At 42.4% G+C, this 21,016-nt stretch overlaps 1 protein-coding gene across 3 annotated transcripts; it reads right to left on the bottom strand.

Moving 5' to 3' along the window:
• Positions 1–30: 30 nt before the first annotated feature.
• Positions 31–19,344, bottom strand: atp13a2 (ATPase cation transporting 13A2). 3 transcript variants are annotated; one of them, XM_085392916.1, is made up of 29 exons: positions 19,089–19,344; positions 12,001–12,077; positions 11,423–11,590; positions 10,677–10,735; positions 10,500–10,566; positions 10,343–10,422; positions 10,101–10,178; positions 9,953–10,022; positions 9,671–9,805; positions 9,511–9,577; positions 8,457–8,588; positions 7,529–7,690; positions 7,150–7,260; positions 7,008–7,054; positions 6,738–6,926; positions 6,433–6,639; positions 6,158–6,262; positions 5,675–5,831; positions 5,443–5,554; positions 5,205–5,329; positions 4,887–5,065; positions 4,336–4,428; positions 4,174–4,253; positions 3,876–4,028; positions 3,636–3,732; positions 2,174–2,397; positions 1,875–2,026; positions 1,531–1,703; positions 31–561 (listed from the first exon to the last, which is right to left on the bottom strand). In XM_085392916.1, exons 1-29 carry the CDS (start codon positions 19,099–19,101, stop codon positions 397–399), a joined length of 3,477 nt encoding a protein of 1,158 aa, XP_085249042.1. In that variant the 5' UTR covers positions 19,102–19,344; the 3' UTR covers positions 31–396. The 3 variants fall into 3 exon arrangements, with proteins under 3 accessions (XP_085249042.1, XP_085249044.1, XP_085249043.1); XM_085392918.1 differs by lacking the exon at positions 19,089–19,344 and adding an exon at positions 12,709–12,964; XM_085392917.1 differs by lacking the exon at positions 19,089–19,344 and adding an exon at positions 12,714–12,964.
• Positions 19,345–21,016: the final 1,672 nt, after the last annotated feature.

Genomic DNA, 21,016 nt, shown 5'->3' with positions numbered 1-21,016 from the left:
TGTGCCTCCTGTATCACATCTTTACTTCCTGGGTTTTTTTTTTGGTTGTGTTACTGTATTTCAAGAAACTGAGGGTGAGTTCACAGTACTGGTAAGCGATTTTTTGTTCAGGAATTCTAACGACAGAGCAGGAGACGGGTTTAGCCAAGTGCGAACACAAACTGCCTGTAAATACTTTAATAAAATGATTTGGGAAAAAAAAAATGTTTACGTTCAGTGCTTTGCATTGGAAAACACATTAAATTCATGGAAATAACTTGTTAAAAAAAAAAACGCAGCTTAAATAAAAATAGTTTATTATTGAAGACTTTGCATTGTTGGTCAAGTTGGGGATGTAGTTTGGGCATCTGTGGCATAGTTTGGCTCAGATTACAGTCACGGAAGGCCAAGCAGATGCTAGCTACAGCACAGAACTGTATCTGTGGGGGTCAGAGTTTGATTGAGAGGCGGCCATGATGTAGAGTCTGACAGAAGAGAGTCCAGCTGTTTATACTGTTTCTTAGACGGACGCTTCCCTCGCAGCAGTCGAAGGCAGTTCAAAAGACCCAGGTCTATCAGCACCTGGGAGGAAAAAACATGGAAGTGGTAGAATAATTCAGGGAATCTGTTGATATACAGTACTGCACAACAGTACTGAGGCACCCCTATACTTTATATTTTGCTCAGAAAATGACAAATTATTACAGTCTCAGGTCTGGGCTGGATTTCTGTATTTTATGTTCATCTAATATAAGTTACTTTTTAGACCCAGCACTTCTTTTATAATGGGAAGTGTGTTTGTTTGGGGGTTTTTTTTTGTTTTTTTTGTTTTTTTAAAAAGCAAGTCTGTGTCCAAAGAAAATTTTGAAAGAACTTCAGAGTCTTGAACTATTGCTCAAGACCTACTTTGCAAAACAAGCCTGGCTCCTTGAAAGCAAAGTATAAGGAAATGAAGTGTGAAGACTTTTGCACAGTATCGTATCTCACTTAAAGCAATGAAAGCATCATTATTACTATTACCCCATTTAATTTGATCCCTCTGTCCCACTGCAGCCTCCGTTTAACAGTCTACAAGATGGTATCACAAACCTTGACACAGTGTGCCCTCTTGCTTCTTATTGTTCCCTCACTGTTAATTATTTTTATTTTTTTTAAGATGCTTATCTATTTTATTTAACAAATGTGGCCACAGTTGTTAAATAATGTTCTATCAGTTACATCAATTCGCTAAAGAAAAATCCCATCTTCTTTATTCAGGCCTTCAACACCTCTAGAGTGGACTATGTGTGGTTAGTCCAAAATGCTGCTGTGCATCTTTTAACAGGCATCAGAAAGCATGGTCACATCACTCCTTTGGTCAGCACTGCTGCTTTTAAAATGTGCTATAATAAAAAAAAAAAGTCTACAGTAGGGCCTTATTCTAGCAAACATGTTCACTTTAGAATATTACGAGCTTTCTATCACAGCCACTTTAAAGATGTCTGATTTCGTTGATTTTGCTGTGTAGTTTAACAGACGGGGAATCTGGGAAGCTCCGTACAAATCACTCACCTCCACGACAAAACAAATGAGGAAGTTGAGAGCAGCCAGACTAACGAGCAGCAATTTAAAATTCATGTCAGAGATGTTGTACAGTTGAAGTAACCGGCTAAAGACAGCCCCAGGATACAACACCAGCCAGGTTGTCACACCAAACTGGACGAACAGCAGGATAAGGAAAACCACTGGGAAAAGGAGAGAAAAAAACACTTGTGACTCAACTGTCCTGCATCAGTGATAAGTTTCACTAATGTTGAACTCAGTATGACTTTCATGAATAGTTCTAAATTTGTCCAAATGTATCGCCCTCCCAAACTGAAATCATCCTCCTTTGGCATTTGAACATGTTGACTCACTGTTGTGGTAGAGGGGTTTCTTGTGGGGGTAGCTCTTGGTGACCACCACTGACATGATGATGTACTGGAAACCAGATATGTCAAACACACAGGTGTTTTCGAAGTTTGGCAGATTGGCTGTTCCGACCTCAGTCGCATTGAGAGGAATATACCTAAAAATGAAGGAAGAGACAAATAAGAGTTAAAGTGCAGAACACGTGGGATGCTCTTTTTCTAAATCTGCATCTGAACACACAGAAGTCAACGTAAACAGTTTTCTTGAGGGCAGTCTGATGAGAAATAAAAGCTATTTTGCTGACCACTCCTCTGAGGTTGTGATGAAGAGCGCAGCCAGCTGGCCCAGAGCAATCATGCAGGTGTGGATGAAGAGGCTGCCCAGTACAGGCAGGGCCAACAGACTAGCCGCGGGTCTGGAAGGGTACAGCTCTTCACTAGGGCCTCCTCTTCCCATCACAATGGCCAGCAGAGTCACCAGAAGAATGTCACAATACAGGAACTGCTGGTCTGCTACGCTCGTCTTCACCTGGACACACATCAAGAATGATTATTTAGGGGAGAAAAAAAAACAAAACAAACTTGTATGATTTAGGACTTTGTTTTGTTTTCATGCAGATCAAGTCAACCGGACTGTGGTTCTGTTTGGCATTTGGTGTTAAGAGACTGCACAGGTCACATTTTATGGGCTACCAAAGTGTTCAATATTAAGTGAAAGAACATTTTCCACATTTTAAAGTTGGAGCTCCACATACACATAGTCATTTCCATTTGCTTCTAAGAATAACAGTTAAAACTGCTTTTTTTGACGAGAGCTGAACAGAATGCAGTGTGCTTTCGCTCATGCCGTTTTATTAAAGTTTTTGGCCACATTCATTTCTCACTACCTGTAGACCAGGTTGTACTGTTTTGTTTTGTTTTTTGGGGGGTTTGACCCTTGGCAGCGAGAAGTCCAATCAAGCACTTGTGATAACTTGCAATGAATGTTTCACATCGCTGTGGAGGAACTTTGCTCAACTTTTCTTCGGAGAACTGCTTTCATTCAGCCAAAGCGGAGGGTTTTCCAGCATGAGTGACCTGGATGACCTTCAATGAGCTCTTGGAGTATTTTTGGTAGGCTTGCCACTGTAGGTCCACCACTGTTCCGAGTTTTCACCATTTGTGGATCATGTCTCTCTCTGTGGATCCCTGGAGTCCCAAACCATCAGATATTTAACCCTTTCCAGACTGATAGATGTTGATTAATTTGTTTTTAAGCTGCTTTTTGAGATCTTTTTGCCTGTTTCGCCTTGTCAAACAGGTCACGTTATTTCTTTATCCAACAGATCTGCTAGTAATCAGGCCTGGGTGTGAAACTGAACTCATCGTTAAAAAAAAAAAAATGCATCTAATCACATTAATTCATAATTAATATAGAGGGTGGGATGAAGAGGGGGTAATAACCATTTCCCACAGGGCCAGGTAGGTCTGGATAGCCGGATAGCTTTTGGCTATCCAGACCTACCAAAATGCAGGTATCATTACACCTGTTTTGTGTTATCTTTGTCTTTGCTTATCTGAAACATGTGTAACGTTTATTATGAGTTATTTATACACATATTTTCATACATTTTTAGTTTATTTCAGTCATTTTATCCATAAAATGTATGTTTTGGTTTATTTCTACAATGGATGAAAAGCTGGCAATAAATTGCAGCTTCATGTTTAAGGTGATCTACGGGGACAAAGCAGAGAAAGATGAGGGAGTTGTGATCTGCTGATACTCACCGTGTAGAGGATGATGACGGAGCAGAACTGAATGAGGCTGTAGAGGGCCATGTATCTAAAGAGACTGAAGGAGGTGACCAGAGAACATCGTCCCTCTCTGAATGGAAAAAGAGTAGGACGGGGGAAAAAAAAGGACAGATCTTTTTCTTTTTGCAGACACAAATGAGAAGTTTGGTTGGTTTTCAAAAAGACTTCCCCCATCTGCTTTGTGTTTTCTAGGCTTTTAATCTCAGTCTTTACCTGATAAGCAGGGGCACACAGCTGATGTTTTCAGTTTTGGAAGTAAAAGGTGAGGCAACTGAAGCCTCAGCTTCGGAAAGAGAAACCCCGACATCAGCAGCTCTTAGTGCCCCGCAGTCATTGGCCCCGTCTCCACACATCCCCACTCGGTAGCTTCAGAAACAGTAGCAGTATTTCACAGTTAATGTTATAAAAATGATTCCCTTTCATTATATTTCTACTCTGTTTTATTTCCCATTTGTTCTCCTTATGTGTCAACTCCTTTCTAGTTTGTGTATGCTGCAGAAACTGTACTCACTTCAGTTTTTGCAGCTCCTTCACTAGCTGGGTTTTCTGGTCAGGGGCCATGCGTGCAAATATCGTGGCTCTCATCAAAACCTGCAGTGACAGCAGGTTAAAGTCATTAGCGTGCAAGTGCGGTGCACTGTCAAAGTATTCCTGTTTACACAGTTTCCATTACCTTCGGCAGATACTCAGGGAAGTGGTCACAGAGGACAGCAAAGGACTTGCCATTGATAGCCAAGTGATAGACAAAACCACCCTGATACAAACCCTGAGAGAGGAGGAGAGACATCAGTAACAGTAACTCGAATGAATCCTGCCAGTTGAAAAAAAGTAGGCCATAGCTGGACTTGTTATGCATACAACTGTCATAGAAACAGAAAGCATTCAAGCTGTTTAGAAATGTGTTGACATGAGAGAGAGATGAAGATCATACCATTTCATTTGCCTTCAAAGCTGCACAAATTTGCTTCCATTAAAAATGAACTATAACCAGGCAACAATATGAGTCCTCGACTTTACTTGAGCACTGAGGTCATTTACTTCCATGTTTGCAGGCCACAGGCACAAACACAGAAACCAGGCGTGACATCAGTGAGCAACACTTCAACCGGAACTCTTTCACAACGTAGCCGTTTCATAATTTCATAGCTGCTAGTATGACTGTAACAAACATTTTAGCAACAGAGTACAATCCAGAGTGGAGTGTCCCATTTAAGCAAGACCAACCTGAGTGATGACCTCTACTGAACTTTGGCCAGAAAGAGCCGCTTCCTCCTCCAGGCTGAACCTCAGGGTGGGCATGGACTGGGCAGTGTAGGGGGTTGCAGTGATGAATATCACCTTCTCGTCAGATCCCACCATCCCACAGGTTTTTGCTACATTAACTGCTGTTAGAACATTGTCCCCTATGGTTAAAAAGACACACAAGATGGGACAAAAAGACTTTTAAAAAACCCATCTGTGTCGATTCCTGCAACTTACTATCTTATAACAAGAAATATTATAAGTTGCACGGTCAGTGATGAATACAAAAACATTCCTCACCAGTGACCATAATGCTGCGAATGTTCGCCTTTCTCAGGATGTTGATAACTTTGGCACTCTCAGGCTTTACCAAGTTCTTCATCATCAGCAAACCCAGAAAGTGCATGTCTTTCTCTACTTCCCCTCTGTGGACAAACAGCTTGATCAGCAAACATATTAAACTATTATAGATCATTTTTTAAAAAATGGATAAGTTTTTGTGCCACAATTAAGCCAGAAATATAGACTATGTTCTTACCGCTCAATGGTGCTTAAGTTAGAGTTCACATTTAATGGCTTGTAGGCAACTGCGAGAACCCTGAGGCCTTCACTGGAGAAGCTGTGCAGTTTGCTGGAGAACTGTGCTGGAACTGGAAATGCAAACATTCCATTTTGGACAAATGTCATAAAATAGGAAAACGTACTGCAAAAAAACAAAACGTGAGTAAATGTCACTAAAGCTATAGTTATGATTTGTGTCAATTTTGAACCTGTTTGAGTCTGGCAGAGGCTCGCCACCATCTCTGGAGATCCTTTGATGAAAGCAAGAGCTGAGCGCCCCCCGTGGGTCACTGTCACCACACTCATCCTCTGCAGGGCTGAGGAGAAGGGAAACCTTTGTACAATTGCCATCGCCTCATCCGTGGACTGAGAGCAAAATGAAAGAATAAATGAAGACTTTCGGCAAGTTCTTGATCTTTCCAAATGGCAGACAAAGCAGACAAAAAAAAAATTACGCTGCTTAAGCTTACGCGTTTTCATTTATCCACCTGCCCTGGCTACATCTGCTTACCAACTGTCTTGCATTAGAAAAGAGGCACAAACCAAGTACATCTTTCATTATCAGCAGCCGAAACACAGGAGCAACTATTTGAAAAACAACCGCTGCCCATATAACAACTTTACAGTCAGTAAGCATTCGCTTTAATAAATCCTACTGATCAACCTGTATCAGTGATAACAGGGATACTCACTGCTCCATAAGCTTGTTGATCTGGTGGTCTCATTACTGCCAAAACTTTGTGGCCTCCAAACTCTGCATTTAGCACACTGCCATCTCCATCTGGCTCTTGAAGAGTCTGCAAAATCAGAAAAAAAATGAACTCCAATTCCCATTAATGTTTTCAGATTGTGAAACTGAAAGAGCCTCCAAGCATACATTTTCATCAATTATTTAAAAAAAATCCAAATTTTTAAATGAGATGCATGCGAGCTCAAGCACTTTGAAATAAGTAACACGGTAACATACCCAACCAGTGGACTCGACCATCTTAAGCTCCAAAGGGTCTCCGAGGAGCTGGCCACGCAGCAGCGCAACAGTGTGACAGCAAGCCAAGCCAGACCTCAGGTGCCCCGGAGGCAAAAGCCTGGGCTCAGGCACCAGCTCTGAAAAACCGGCAGGCCCCGCCTCCAACACTCCCCACACATCCAGACCCTCCTCTGTCAATGTTCCTGTCTAAGAAAACAGATGTACAAAGCACCAGCAACATGTAAAGTAGCTGTGGTTCATCTCTATGTACACAGCACACTTCTAGCAACACTCTCCCTCCTCACCTTGTCAAAGCAGAAGAGTGAGACCTTGCCACAGATGTTGATGCGCGGTGGACTGATGCAGAAGATGCCACGTTGCTTCAACCTTCGCTGAGCGTAGATTGTGCCAGTAGTGATGGCAGCAGGCAGAGCGGGAGGCACCGCAATGGTTACAATATCCAGACTCCTAATAACCAGCTCTGCCCAGGTCACCTGGATACACATCCAACCACATGTCAGTGATAGTATTTTACTATGCGAGCAAAACATGCAGTCACTAGAGATGCCACTTACATTTGATCTATAGAGGACCACAAAAATGTAAATGGTTCCAATGAGAGCTGCAGCAGTGAGATGGGGAATATTGGAAAAACTTGTTATTGGGTCAAAAGGCTTCATGTCTCAATGATAACCAGGTTGCTGTTAAAGCTCTTACCAACTGAAGCCAGGATGAGCAGGAACTTGACGGCATCTCGGTAAAAGCGGAAGTCGATTGGCTGAGGATATAAAATGGAGCTGACCAGGTCACCTTTGGCTGTGAAAAACCCTGTGGATAATCCACATACAAACAGAAGTGGTTTCACTTGGTGTATAAACAGTTTAAGTGCCAAAATATATTGAATGTATAATTATTTGCAACTGTAAACCCTTTTATATTTTCTTTATACTCATGTTTATTAATCACTTCAGGAAAATCTGATCCGTCTTGCCTCAGTGAAAAATATTTCTGCATGGAGTCAAAGCATCACAGGGTCCCTTCAACTTGCAAAATAAACTCTAAAAGAACGAGTCACATCATCGGTTTCTCTACTCACCGGTGCTTGTAACAACAGCAACAGCCCCACCGCCTCCTGGTCTTCCTCCCTTTGCCTGAATGAGCTGCGTACCGGAGAACAGGGTGTGTCTGCGCTCAGTGTCTGAGCTGTACTTCCTATCACTAGCCTGCAGTGGAGTCTTGAGCACGGGGACACTTTCGCCTGGACACAGATGACAAGAGCAGATTACTGCACACATTCCTCAAAAGTCAGGCTATAATAAGAATTAGTAACACACCTTTATGACCAAGCGCCACGACCATTAGTTGGTCAAATAATAAAAATGTGTCTGAAGCAAGTTATGTACCCTCTTTTGGACAGACTCCTACACTAAACATTCATTGAATAACTAGCACTGACATGTAAAGTAGTTTGGAAGTGAAGAAAATCCCTTCTGATGGCCAATTTGTTGCTTTAGTTACACTCAAGGTTGTGAAATGTGACTTGACTCTAGCCTTGATAACACTTTTAAATTAGTCTTGTGGGCACGACGAGCAAATAACATGACGACTGAGGAGCACAGCCAATCGATTTTGTTTTTCCACACATTAACTCCAGATGCAGAGAATCGGGTCAGGACCTGGTTACGATAGTTACATAGGGACATTGTTAGAAACTGTCGTCTCTCAAAAAGCAGGAAATTGTCTGCCTCACATTTATTCTCACTACTGGAACGACTCAGTTTGGTTTAGGCCAGGGTGCTACCTGGTTAGAACACACTGAAGGCATGATGCAAGATCTACGAATTCATCCGACTATTACCCGTTTTAAAACATCATATGGGCCACAGAGCTATCATACACTACACAGACTGGCAAATAAAATGTCCAAACATTTGCTCTCACGTGCACATCTGCAGGATGTCTTAGAAAAGTTCAAAATGGCTGTTTGAAAATGTCTTTAGGTGCTGTTAAGGTCAATTAATTACCTGTGAGCATGCTCTCATTGACAAGACACTCCCCAGCCAGCAGGGCAGCATCGCAGGGCAGCAGCATACCTTCCTGAGGGATGATCAAACAGTCGCCGGGGACCAATTCCACTGAACTCACACACTCCTCCTCTGAGAAAACACACAGTCCAGTACAGATGTCTATGCGAAGGCTTCTGGAGTGACTGGTCAGAATCAAAAACCTACTGAACATGATAATTTCACACTTCCTTTGCAAATGTTTGTCCTCGTGACCAGTCCTACACTAATGTGCTTAATGTAGTACTTTTCTCTGTTTCTGCATGTGTAACCTTATAGGCAATGTGGAACCAAATTATATTTTCTCACTCTCTCTTTTTTTGTTACATTTCTATAGCTGCTGGATATTTTTGCAAACTAGTTAAACAAACAAAAAGCTCAGCTGGTTTTTGCCTCAAGGGAACAGCTTAAAGTTTCCCTGGGGAGTTTTTCTGTTTGCACTCAGCGATGCTTAGTAGAACATGTTTGTATATGAGATAGAATAACAAAGTTACACAACTACAGCCGGTAAAGCACATTGTCAAGGTCCTTGTCCACGTAGGTGCATAAAGAGAGGACCATAAAGGGAGGACAAGCATGTGCCAGTTAAACCGTTTAACAAATTACTTGTACACTGTAACTGGTCCAAATGATCAGACCTGACATTCTGTTTTAACAGGGTGCATCTGTGGTTTAAGAGTTAGCAACTGTTACCGACACAAATGAGTTTCATTTAGTTTGAACACTATTTTTTTTATCTCATCAGCAAATCGAAGTGTTTTTAACTGATAAACATGCTCCTCTCAGTGACTGTCTTGGCTTTAACAATTAAAACTTTTTAATATTATTTATTATTTATTGAGCATATCGACTGCTCTTCCATCTTCACATGAATTACATTAGTGGACTCCTGTCAAAGTTATTTTAAGTATCAATCAGTTAAACATTCCACAAATAATTGTGTTTCTGGAAAAAAAGTAAATTCATATTATAAAACATCTGCTTAAAAAAACAAACAAACAAAAATACCCCTCACCTCCCGACTTTCTGCGAATAGTGACGGTTGTGATTAGCTGGGCCATGTTGCGAAGCGTGATGCTTTGCTGGTCACAAAAACATAAATACCATTATTCTCTCGTTTCTGTGCTTAAACACAGTCAGTTACAATTCCAGTGTGTTTCTGATAACAGGCTCACCTTCCGGGTCTCATAAAGTGAGATACCGATGGAGATGACAGAGATAATAAATATACATATGGCATAAATATAATACTGATCAACCGTCCAGAGGATGATGCTGAACATCTGGAACACATAGAATGGGTTGAGGATCTACAGAAACAAAAAAGAGTGAAAAAAATATGTTAAAAAATATATATAACTGGATGCATCATGTGAGCTTTTTAAATAAATTATTACATCAAATATTTAAAAGCCAAATGAAAAAGAAATCGGTATGAAGGTAATCATGTATCCCACCTCCTCAAACAGCAGCTTTGGGTAAGGCTTCACAGGCACATCAATAAGATTTGTTCCATATATGGTTCTCCTGAAAGAAATCGTGCATTTGATTATTCAGCATGGTCCTCTGAGATTAGGGAATGTGTTGTGTCCATGTGTTTCCTACCTAAAGCTCTGCTCCAGGGGACTCAGTCCCTTTTGGGAGCCATGCAGGTTATTGCAGGTCCAGTCCTCATTGAGGACACTATAAAAACAAATTAATCCACTTTTTTTTTTCCACAACACAACGAGTGCATTAGACTATTAAAAGAGTGAGTTTTGGGGGGTATGTTCTTCTTTTTATTTAAGACACACAAACTCATGAGTCTAGTTTAGTTGAATCCCACTGCATTATAGTTTTTTCCGTACCTAACGCGACAGAACGCGCCTTTCCTATCCACCCAGACATAACGCAGTCCTTCAAACAGGTAGTACCGCAGCAGTGTTTTCTGCAACACAATAAAGCTGTCAGATCTTGGAGAAGTACCGTTCAGGACAAAAGGTTCTGCTGAAACATCTGCTTTACCTCCTCTTTGTACAGCTGAACTGTATCTCTGGATTCGGTATCCTCTGACTGTCCAAGCAACTCCAAACTGGAAAGAAACAACCAAGTTAGATTAGTTTTGTTTAACAGTTCTCTTAGATATATGTACACAGTTGAAAGGCTTAGGGTGTTGTGTGAATATATAGACAAGTAGTTCACCTTCCCTCCTCCATCTCCTCTGTAAGGACCTCCACCACATGCTGCTGGCCAAAACTGTCCTGAAGGAAAAGGTTACACAAATTCACCAGTTAGAGTTGGAAACTGGACACTTTCTTAAAGCAAGACAGGAAGTATCTAACAGAAAACTGCCATTCAATCTAGGTGATCAGAACATCACAAAATAAAGTAAAGTAATAACTGTTCAGGTTAGTGTAAGCAGGAGTATTTCACTAAAAAGTTCCAGTACTTCAGTGATTCACCCACCTGCTGTTCAAACCTTCTGTTTACATTTGGCAGCCAATCTGAAGACAGTTGGCGTAAAAGGAAGCTGGTCTTAATGAGAGAGGAGCTAAAAAAGCTTGTTTCAAACTGTGAATGCAGGACACCAGGAATACAAAGCTGGAGATGACGCCCTATTTAAAACTTTGGAATGGAACTATCATTGCATATATTAGCGAGCATATATTTTTTTTAAAAGTTACGTAAAGTTACGCTAGTATGCTGGATGCCCTTCCTGACGCAACCCCAAAAGGATTTTTGTTTCTTCCTGGAATCTTTTGTTGGAGAATGTGTAAACAACTATACATAATACATATACTAATACTCTATGACCAAGCCAGTTTTTGCAATAAGAAGCCTAGATTAAGTCCTGCAAGGACAATGTGGAACAAAGTGATAGGCAGTGATAATAATGCCAGCCATCAGGTTGAGTTTACTTCAGCATAGGAACTGTTTGATTATCTCACTCTGAGAAGCAGAATATCCGCCAAAGCCGGAGGGCAGGACTTGCAGCGGGCAAAGACACCAAACCGTGGGCGCCAGTGAAACACAAGCAGGAGGAGCCCTAAGGACAGCAGGGCAGCCAGTCGACACAACCACACCCGCCAGCGCACCCACTTATACCCCTGAACATCCTGGTGGGAGAGAGAACCAAACAGGATTTCAGGTTCAAAATCAGACTCATTTTCACATCCACACAGCGGTTCATTTCCATAAATCTAGTCAACTTATCATTGGTGACATTGCATGTTAAAAAGCCACTGTAGGAAGCCAGATTGTGTCTTGTATTGTCTTTGGAAGTGATACTAAAAACCACAAATGATAGAAGTTATTTATAACAAGGCCACAGAGACCAACACAAGTTCTGCATCTACAGGTGACAGGTGCTGGGCACAACATCAAGTCATCAGTTTCTGCACTTTCACTTATACAGCATTTGATTTTCCCAGTTTAACCTTTTCTTTTCTATATCTATCTAACTCACAGCTAGATAACAAACAACACACACCACAACAGGAATCAGAAACACTGAGTAGGTTCTTACCATGTGTGTGTCAGGACTCAGTAGGGGGTCTCGAGGACTGGGTGAGGGGAGTCCGCTCTGCGGCTCCACCACACTACCTACAGAACAGGATATGCAGGGTGAATGGTGCGTCTGTTAAAACATTAACATGAACCAAGCAGCATAAAACACACACACACACACACACACACGCGCGCCTTCAAAGTCAATATTGACAAAACGCAGTGCAAAGCTTGTGTCCGGTCCATGCCGCAAACTTGAAGAAGACTTTCTTTAATGTGAGACATCCTGAGCAGTAATTCAGATACAAATATTAAAAAATGTTTTGCCTCTGCAATGTAGTCTAAACTGAACAGGGAGAGCTCTCCAGTCCAGGACAGTGCGGGTAAAAACATCTCACAGTTGTTCATCTGTGTACTTCTAAATAAGTAAGATCACAATGTATATGATTTTTAGGAGATTCAAGAGTCACCATAAACTCTAATAAAGTCAATCCGCGCATCTCATTAAGCTGGAAACACTTTGAGGTTTTACGAAAACATTAACTTTACAGCGCGAAAGAGGTGAAAAGCTCGCTATAAACTCATACCGATAACAGCGAAAATCAAAACAAAAGCACAATAAACGACGCTATTTTCAGAACAGACTTCCGCTTCCAAACAGCTGGCTCGTATCGAAAAGAAAACCACATTCCTTTAATTTGAAAACACAATTTAGGAATAGACTGACCTTACCGTCAAAGCGCGATTAAAATTAAGCCTTTTCCCGAAAGTTACGGATCAGACCACCTTGCAGTGGTGCTTCGGCTCCCTGTAGCCTGCACTGATCCGGGCTCTTCATGCTTACGAGTCTAACCGGCTTCTGAAACAAACCCGTCACACGAAACGTCACCCGGAAAACTGCAGACAGGACGTTCATTTTTATTTATTTTAATCTAGTTTTTTTTTTTTTTTATCATATCTGAGACTACGCATGCGGACAAATGGACAGGACAGTTACATTAAAAAATGTACTGGGGAAAGGGGAATCTTATCTTATTATTATAAAGGTAGCTAACAGCCAGAGTGCAACCCGCCCACCGCCCCGGGTGAGGTAACCATGGGAACGGCACAGTAATTAAATCGCACCTGAGCACAGTATGAGGGCCATTCAATACCTCACAGCTGTTTTCTGGCACAGACATTACACTGCTGCTTTCCCTTGTTTGAAAACTAAAAGAACGAGTTAATCTGGTTCATACCCGCGCGCGCGCGCACACACACACACACACACAAACACAGCAACAGTTAGAGACAACAACACAATTACGTTTCTGTGCTTGTTTGCGCCACCAGCTATCTTAAAATACACTGGATGTTGCTGCAACACTGTGGACAGTGCTAGCTGAGAAACAGTGATTGCTCTCTGCCTTTCTTATCGTGTGCTTTGCTAAGATAAAAGACAAAGTGGAGATAGCAGAGGGCTAATCTGCGCCTTTCCCAGATCACCTACCCATCTAGTTTATGTCCCAGTACACCTTAGCTACATTTAACTACATTTCAACAGATAACAAAAGAGAGAAACTCTACGGAGGTAAAAATCTACATTTTTAAGGGGAAAAATGCCTTTTACAGCCAAATGTTTTAACTGGTTTATATCAAACTTCTGTCTTTCTATTAAAATTATAATTAAACTGAAGACAGTGCTTTGTCAAAATAATTTTCAACATGACTCCTGACTACCAGGGTTTGCTTCTAGAAAGACTTACAGTTGCTTACCTCATTTCATTTCAAGACCAAGATGATATTGATTGGAAAAACAAGAAACACACGCACATATCAAGTTATCATTAAGACAATGTATTGTGCATGATACCATAACTGCTGCATGTTCATAATAAGAATATGATGTACGACACACGCATGTACACACGCACACTACCCTGACCACAAGAAACAACCGAGTCATCTGTTCTGCCATGCCTGTACTGCAGTCATGTGGAGGATTATCCAAGTTGGGCAATTTGACCAAATCACATGCTCACTTTGGTCGAACTAGGCCATACTCAACCAAAAGAAGCCTGTAAAGTATCAGCTATTCATTCACCACAGTGGGCCTTGATTTTGAAGTCATTCACCACGGTTTTCTGTGTACCTAACTATTTGGAATGGCTCATTTAACGACATGTTGCTACTCACCAGCTTCTACCAATTTTCTTTGTAAAAATCAGTGCTTGATTTCATCCGGTTAAGAGTCACCAACTCATTCAAATATGTCACCCATGTAAGGTGTCATCTCTTTACAAAACTTAAGAAAGCCCAGACTTTCAATTTCACGATAATACAGAACTTAGAGTAAAATTTCTGCAGAATCAGAATCAGAATCAGAATGGGTTTATTGCCAGATGTTGAGGTTTACAACATTAGGAATTTGCTGCGGTGCTTCAGTGCAAACAATAAGAATTAAAGTGCTATGTAGAAAGAAAGATATGTGCATGAGATATACATGAGATATATACATGAGAATAAGAATTAAGAGTGCTACGTAGAAGGATATATACATGAGTGCAGGTGGTGATCAGTGCCAGACATGAGATGATGCAGTGACACAGCGTAGGGTCATGTGTGAGTGGCGGGGACAGTCATGTGGTTATTGTTCATGTGTCCAACAGCAGAGGGGAAGAAACTGTTCTTGTGGCGAGAGGTTCTGGTGCGAATGGACCGGAGCCTCCTGCCTGAGGGGAGCAGGTCAAACAGACTGTGTCCAGGGTGAGAAGGGTCAGCTGAGATCCGGGCTGCACGCCGCAGTGTCCTGGAGGTGTACAGGTCCTGCAGAGATGGGAGTCTGCAGCCAATCACCTTCTCAGCAGAGCGCACAACACGCTGCAGTCTCTGTTTGTCCCTGATAGTGGCTCCAGCGTACCACACGGTGATGGAGGAGGTGAGGATGGACTCGATGATTGCAGTGTAGAATTGCATCATCGTCCGTGTTGGCAGGTTGAATTTCTTCAGCTGCCTCAGGAAGTACATCCTCTGCTGGGCTTTCTTGATGACGGAGGTGATGGTGGGCTCCCACTTCAGGTCCTGGGTGATGGTGGTACCCAGGAAGCGGAATGAGTCCACAGAGGTGATGGGGGTGTCAGTCAGGATGATGGGGGGGAGTGGGGCTGTGTGCTTCCTGAAGTCCACAATAATCTCCACTGTCTTCTGGGCATTCAGCACCAGGTTGTTGTGGCTGCACCAGGACACCAGACGTTCAACCTCCCTCCTGTAGGCAGACTCATCCCCGTCAGAGATGAGCCCAATGACGGTGGTGTCATCTGCGAACTTGATTAGCTTGACAGACTGGTGGGTGGAGGTGCAGCAGTTGGTGTACAGGGAGAAGAGCAGAGGAGAAAGAACACAGCCCTGAGGGGAGCCGGTGCTGATGGTCCGGGAGTCCGAGACATTCTTTCCCAGCCTCACATGCTGCTTCCTGTCCGTCAGGAAGTCAGTGATCCACCGGCAGATGGGATCAGGCACATTCATCTGGGAAAGCTTGCCTCGGAGATGGTCTGGAAGGATGGTGTTGAAGGCAGAGCTGAAGTCCACAAACAGGATCCTGGCGTAGATTCCTGGGGAGTCCAGATGCTGCAGGATGAAGTGTAGGGCCATGTTGATGGCGTCGTCTACAGACCTGTTGGCTCTATATGCAAACTGCAGGGGGTCCAGGAGGGGGGCCGTGAGGGTCTTGAGATGGGAGAGAACTAGGCGCTCAAATGACTTCATGACCACAGATGTCAGAGCCACGGGTCTGTAGTCATTTAGTCCAGTGATCCTAGGTTTCTTGGGGACAGGGATTATGGTAGAGGACTTGAAGCAGGCAGGCACATGACATGCCTGCAGTGAGGAGTTGAAGATGCCAGAAAACACTGGGGCCAGCTCGTTTGCACAGTGTCTGAGGGTGGCAGGAGACACACCGTCTGGGCCGGGAGCTTTCCGAGCATTCAGATTCTTAAACTGCTTCCTCACATCTGCTTCATGAATATGAAGAGTTGTGGTCGGAGGAGGTGGTGTGAAATCCTCTTTTGTGTGGGGTGAGGAGGGGGGTGTTGTAGGTGAACAGTTTGAAGGTGGTGATGGCTCTATGGAGGGGGGAGAGGTGGGGGAATGAGTGTCCAAAGTGCCTCTATTGTTGGGGTCGTTGGAGGTGTGAAGGCTGCCTGATGGCTCGTCAAAACGACAGTAGAAGTCGTTAAGGGTGTTGGCTAAGAGCAAGTCATCAGTGGAGTGGGGGGTTTTAGGCTTGTAGTTTGTAATATTCCTAAAACCTTTCCACACAGAGGCCGAGTCATTCTCTGAGATCTGCTGCTGCATCTTCTCAGAGTGCTGATGTTTGGCAATGTCCACTTCCTTAGTGAACTTGTACTTGGCCTCTCTGTAGCAGTCCCTGTCTCCGCTTCTGAACGCCTTACTCTTTTCCAGCCACAGCTTTTTGAGTTTAGGGGTAAACCAGGGTTTGTCATTGTTATAACTCACCCTGGTGCGTGATGGCACAATGCTGTCCTCACAGAAGTGGATATAGGAGGTGACAGTGTCCGTAAACTCGTCCAAGCTGTTAGAAGCAGCCTTCAATGTGTCCCAGTCTGTGGTCTCCAAACACGTGCGAAGCTCCTCCACAGCCTCGTTGCTCCACAGTTTTTTGGTCCTCACGACAGGTTTGGAGAGCTTCAGCCTCTGTCTGTACGCGGGGATTAGGTGGATCATGACGTGATCAGAAAGTCCGAGTGAAGCGCGCGGCACCGCGCGATAGGCCCCGCTGATCGTGCTGTAGCAGTGGTCCAATGTCCTCTCCTCTCTGGTCGGGCATTTAATATACTGCTTGTATTTCGGAAGCTCATGGCTCAGATTGGCTTTGTTAAAGTCCCCAAGAGCAATGATGAGAGAGTCCGGGTATGTCCGCTCCGTGTGGAGAATCTGCTCTGCGAGTGCGCACTGAGCTGCTCGCGCATCCGCGTCTGGCGGAATGTAAACAGCGGCCAGGATGAATGAAGCAAACTCCCGCGGAGAATAAAACGGTTTGCAGTGAATAAAAAGATATTCCAGAGAGGGAGAGCAGTGCTGAGCAATCACTGTTACATCTGTGCACCAGCCACTATTGATGTAGAAGCAGACACCTCCACCTTTGGTTTTACCGGAGAGAGCGGCCTGCCGGTCCGCGCGCAGCAGATGAAAGCCCTCCAGCTTGAGCGCGCAGTCCGGGATGTCCTCACTGAGCCACGACTCCGTAAAACATAAGACACAGGAGGAGGCAAAGTCTCTGTTCATGCTTCTCATCAGGGCCAGTTCGTCTATCTTATTCCAGAGTGAGCGTACATTAGAAAGGAAGATCCCAGGAAGGGCCGTTCTCAGTCCGCGTTTCCTCAAACGCACGAGTACGCCGGCTCGCTTACCTCTCTTTCGACGTCTCACTTTTCTGATCAGAGTCAGCAGTAAATCTGCCGCAGATGCGACAAATATTGGAAATAAATCCACAGGCGTTGTAGTCCTGCAGTTAGGGAGCTCTTCTCTGGTGTAAGAATATCCAGAGGAGTGCCCAGACACAGAAGAAATGCACAAAAACAAGACAAAAGTAACGCACTGAAGCACCAGGGCATCCATACGCGGCGCCATCTTGGAATGTCTCAAATGCAGTGTCTCAAAAAGGAAATGCCCTGTGTGCAAAAAAAAAAAGACTAGACAGACACAAGACAGTCATCTGAGCTGAGGATGCAAAAACAAATCCTTGAAATTAAATAACCCAATACTGGGCTTTTCTGCCGGGACCAAGAGTCCGTACACCCAAAGGATAACCTTGCCATCCTGATATGGCCAGTAAATTCCTTTGTTACATCTTAGCAACTTAGAAACAGTTTTAGCAACAACAGCAGTGAAATTTACTGACTCGGAGCCCAAACAATACTTTATGAAACTGCAAAAGGGCACACAAACTGAAAGGTGCTAGTATCTGCAGCTGCAGCAGATACAACAGCAATACCATAAGTAACAGTAAATTGAGGAAACAGTAGTTTCTGTAGTGCTTTTGTAAGTAGCAAAAGTAGGGCAATGGTGAAGTCTTTAGATTGCCAAGGTCTAAAGGGATAAGCATTAATTCATCTCCAGGGTATTATGTTATTGGCTGAAATTTCACAAGAACTTGACCGAAAAATCAGTGGCAGCAGGTCTTATAGAGTGACTGTTGTCAGTAAGTATGGAGGAGGTGAGAAGAGAGGTAAACAATGAGTGTCTACAGGGTGAGGCTTCTGTTATGGTTGGGTCTGCATTTCATCTAGTGGTGTTGGGATCTTGTCAAAACTGATAGAATTATAAATGGAGCAAAGTACCATCAGATTTTGACCTGCCATACAATGCATAGAATTGAAAATGTCTGATTGGCAATGGGTTTATGGCAATGGCAAGTGCAGTAAAAGCACACATTTATAGAAAAACACAGAGTAGAACACTATCAGTCATGAACTGGACTGTCCCCAGAGCCCAGACCTGAACATTATCAAAGCAATGTAGGATCATCTAAACGGAAAACAGAACAAAAAGCAGCCAACATCCAAAGAAGAGCTTTGAATGTTCTTCAAGAAGCCTGGAGAACTATTCTTGAAGACTACTTAAAGACATTTTTATGAAAGATGCCTAACAGAGTTCAGACTGTGCTGAAGAATAAAGGTTACTTCCTAGCTTGCTAGAACTGTAAAAACTAGGTTGCTGCCTTATATACTGTATTTTCATTTACGTTTGCACATTTTTCGATAAATCGCTGCACCTTTTTCCCATTTTTCTACAAAAATATAAAGAAATGAAAGGTGGTTCGCTTCACATTAGAGTTGAATTTCCAGTAATTCTGGATGCTTATCTTTATTAGCAGCCCTTTGTCCTTTGTTGACACTATACTGACATAGTACACAGTCGATCAAATGAAAAAAATAAGAAAGTGGGACCTTAGTACGCAAGCTGACAGAAGATGACCGTTAGTTTTTGCCATCAGTAGCCAACATTTATCCGTATCTAGCCGGCGAGATAACAGAGTTGTGGCTAACAGTTAGCAAACACAGTGTGTATGTTTGCAGGAAACATTCCCTTTAAAGCATCCGCACTTACCGCTCCCGTTCATCCCGTCGTCAGATCCCGCATACCTCTCATACCATCATAATGTTAATGACAAACAGTTTCCTGCTCCCGGTCATAAAAGCTTCTTTCAAACCATGCAGCGACCTAAACTACAATGACACATGTCTACGGATAGCCTCCTCGTCCAAAATTGTGACGACGCAGAAATAGCATTAAGTTAAAGAGCGTGGTACGCGAAGCGGTGATGTTTACTGCTGGTTTGGTAAGGACCACAAATATCTGCTCATTTCTTTCACGTGGCGCCTTTTTCCAAATAAAGCCGTCATGATATGCGTGAACAGTTGTTGTTTTAGGTGCAGTTCATGTGGATCACGCATATCATGACAAAAACAACACGTCATGATTACATGTCCCTAGAATGAAAATTGGCATCCAACAAATTAACTTTGGCCTTACACAAAAGAAAAGTTTACATTTTTATTAAATGGCCAAAAATAACAAATAAAATGCTATGACCTAATATTGGAAAACCCGTTTAATTAAATATAAATACCAACCAATCGTATTCAGCCATCGCCAAGAGTAGAGGCGGGTGGATCCAAGGGCGTAGATTTTGTTTTGGCATTGGTGGGGACGGATGATTCAACCACCGAACCACCTTTTTGTCTTTGCTTCTTGATAAAAAGGGAGAATATATACTTGCCTACATATGCTATTCTACATGCTTTTAAACCATTTAAAATTGAAATTCATAGTTTTATATGTTAATTATATAATGTTAAATTACTATTAAATGTATTTTACTTCAGCCATATTCCATATAAATCAGGTATCATACAAAAATAAAAAATAGCTTCAAATACAGTCATGACAATAAAAGAATATGACTTTAAGGACTTAACAACATTACTTCAGTTATATTACACCAACATCTCTTATATACATTAGCACTAAGGGAACACTGAATGACCTGGTGGGTTTTGTCCATAAAACTACTCATCTAAAATTACCACAAAGTAAAAGATTTCTCAGCAAAATTATGCAACATTTTAGGCACACTATAAAAACATTACTGATGAGTCACTCATCAGTAATGTTTGTTGGGTGAGTGCATTTTTAAAACAATTTCTGCAAACTGCACTACAAGGTGGAATATTTGCAAAATCATGGCTACTTCATGATATATTGTCTCAAAATTAACCCTATGAATATCTCAGTACCATTAGGATGAAATTTTAAGGTTAGACGTATAATTTTAACAGCCTCTGTAAACTAATATCCTGGCTTGCTCGAGGCTGCCGTTTTCTCTGACAGTTTCAATCAAAATTAGAAATGCTGCTCTGAGACTGAGATAACTAATAGTGCTGCCTGTTGTGCAGTTAGTTTCCAAAACACGTTATTCATGGTTACAATTTTAGACTGATGTGGGCCAAAGCCTAGCATAGCCTGTAACGTTATTATGACGGACACATTTTATGAGTGAACTTGACTTTAAGTGACTTACAGGTTTCTTTGAAAAATACTTTCTTATATCCAGGTTCTTCCTTTGCGCTGCCATCCTCCTCTCCTCCTTGCAGCGCAGGCTTGGCGCTGCTAAAACTAAACAGAGTTTTTCTGTACTCGAAGAGATCAAATTATTGGTGGGGAAAATTCAATAATTGCTGGATATTGGTGGGGACATGTCCCTTCCGTCCATGCCAAATCTACGCCCTTGGGTGGATCAATCCAAATATCGATACCGACGCTCTTATTGGTATAGATACCAGCGCGAAAGGACCAATACTTTGTTTCTATCCAAGTTCACCACGCAGTTAAATAAATTAATAATAAATTAATAAATGTGTTAAATAAATTATTTACTTGCCAATGAAATCATATACTTGAAACATGAGCTACTAAAAATATTTGAATCTTTTTGCATTGACTGTCATCTCTATTTTATTTATAGCCTACAACAC

Source organism: Rhamphochromis longiceps, linkage group LG20 (assembly GCF_057381845.1).
Source record: "Rhamphochromis longiceps isolate RC_006_pf linkage group LG20, R_longiceps_female_GT1.1, whole genome shotgun sequence".
NCBI classification, from domain to species: domain Eukaryota; kingdom Metazoa; phylum Chordata; class Actinopteri; order Cichliformes; family Cichlidae; genus Rhamphochromis; species Rhamphochromis longiceps.
Note: the sequence above shows the minus strand (reverse complement) of the source record. Positions and strands in the feature narration are given on the sequence as shown.

Excerpts from the sequence above, each read along its gene's own strand:
- atp13a2 (XM_085392916.1), bottom strand. Across the intron at positions 9,578-9,670 it reads CACTTTATGAGACCCGGAAG|CAAAGCATCACGCTTCGCAA; the intron begins GTGAGCCTGTTA and ends TTTTGTGACCAG. Across the intron at positions 5,330-5,442 it reads AACTTAAGCACCATTGAGCG|AGGGGAAGTAGAGAAAGACA; the intron begins GTAAGAACATAG and ends GTTTGTCCACAG.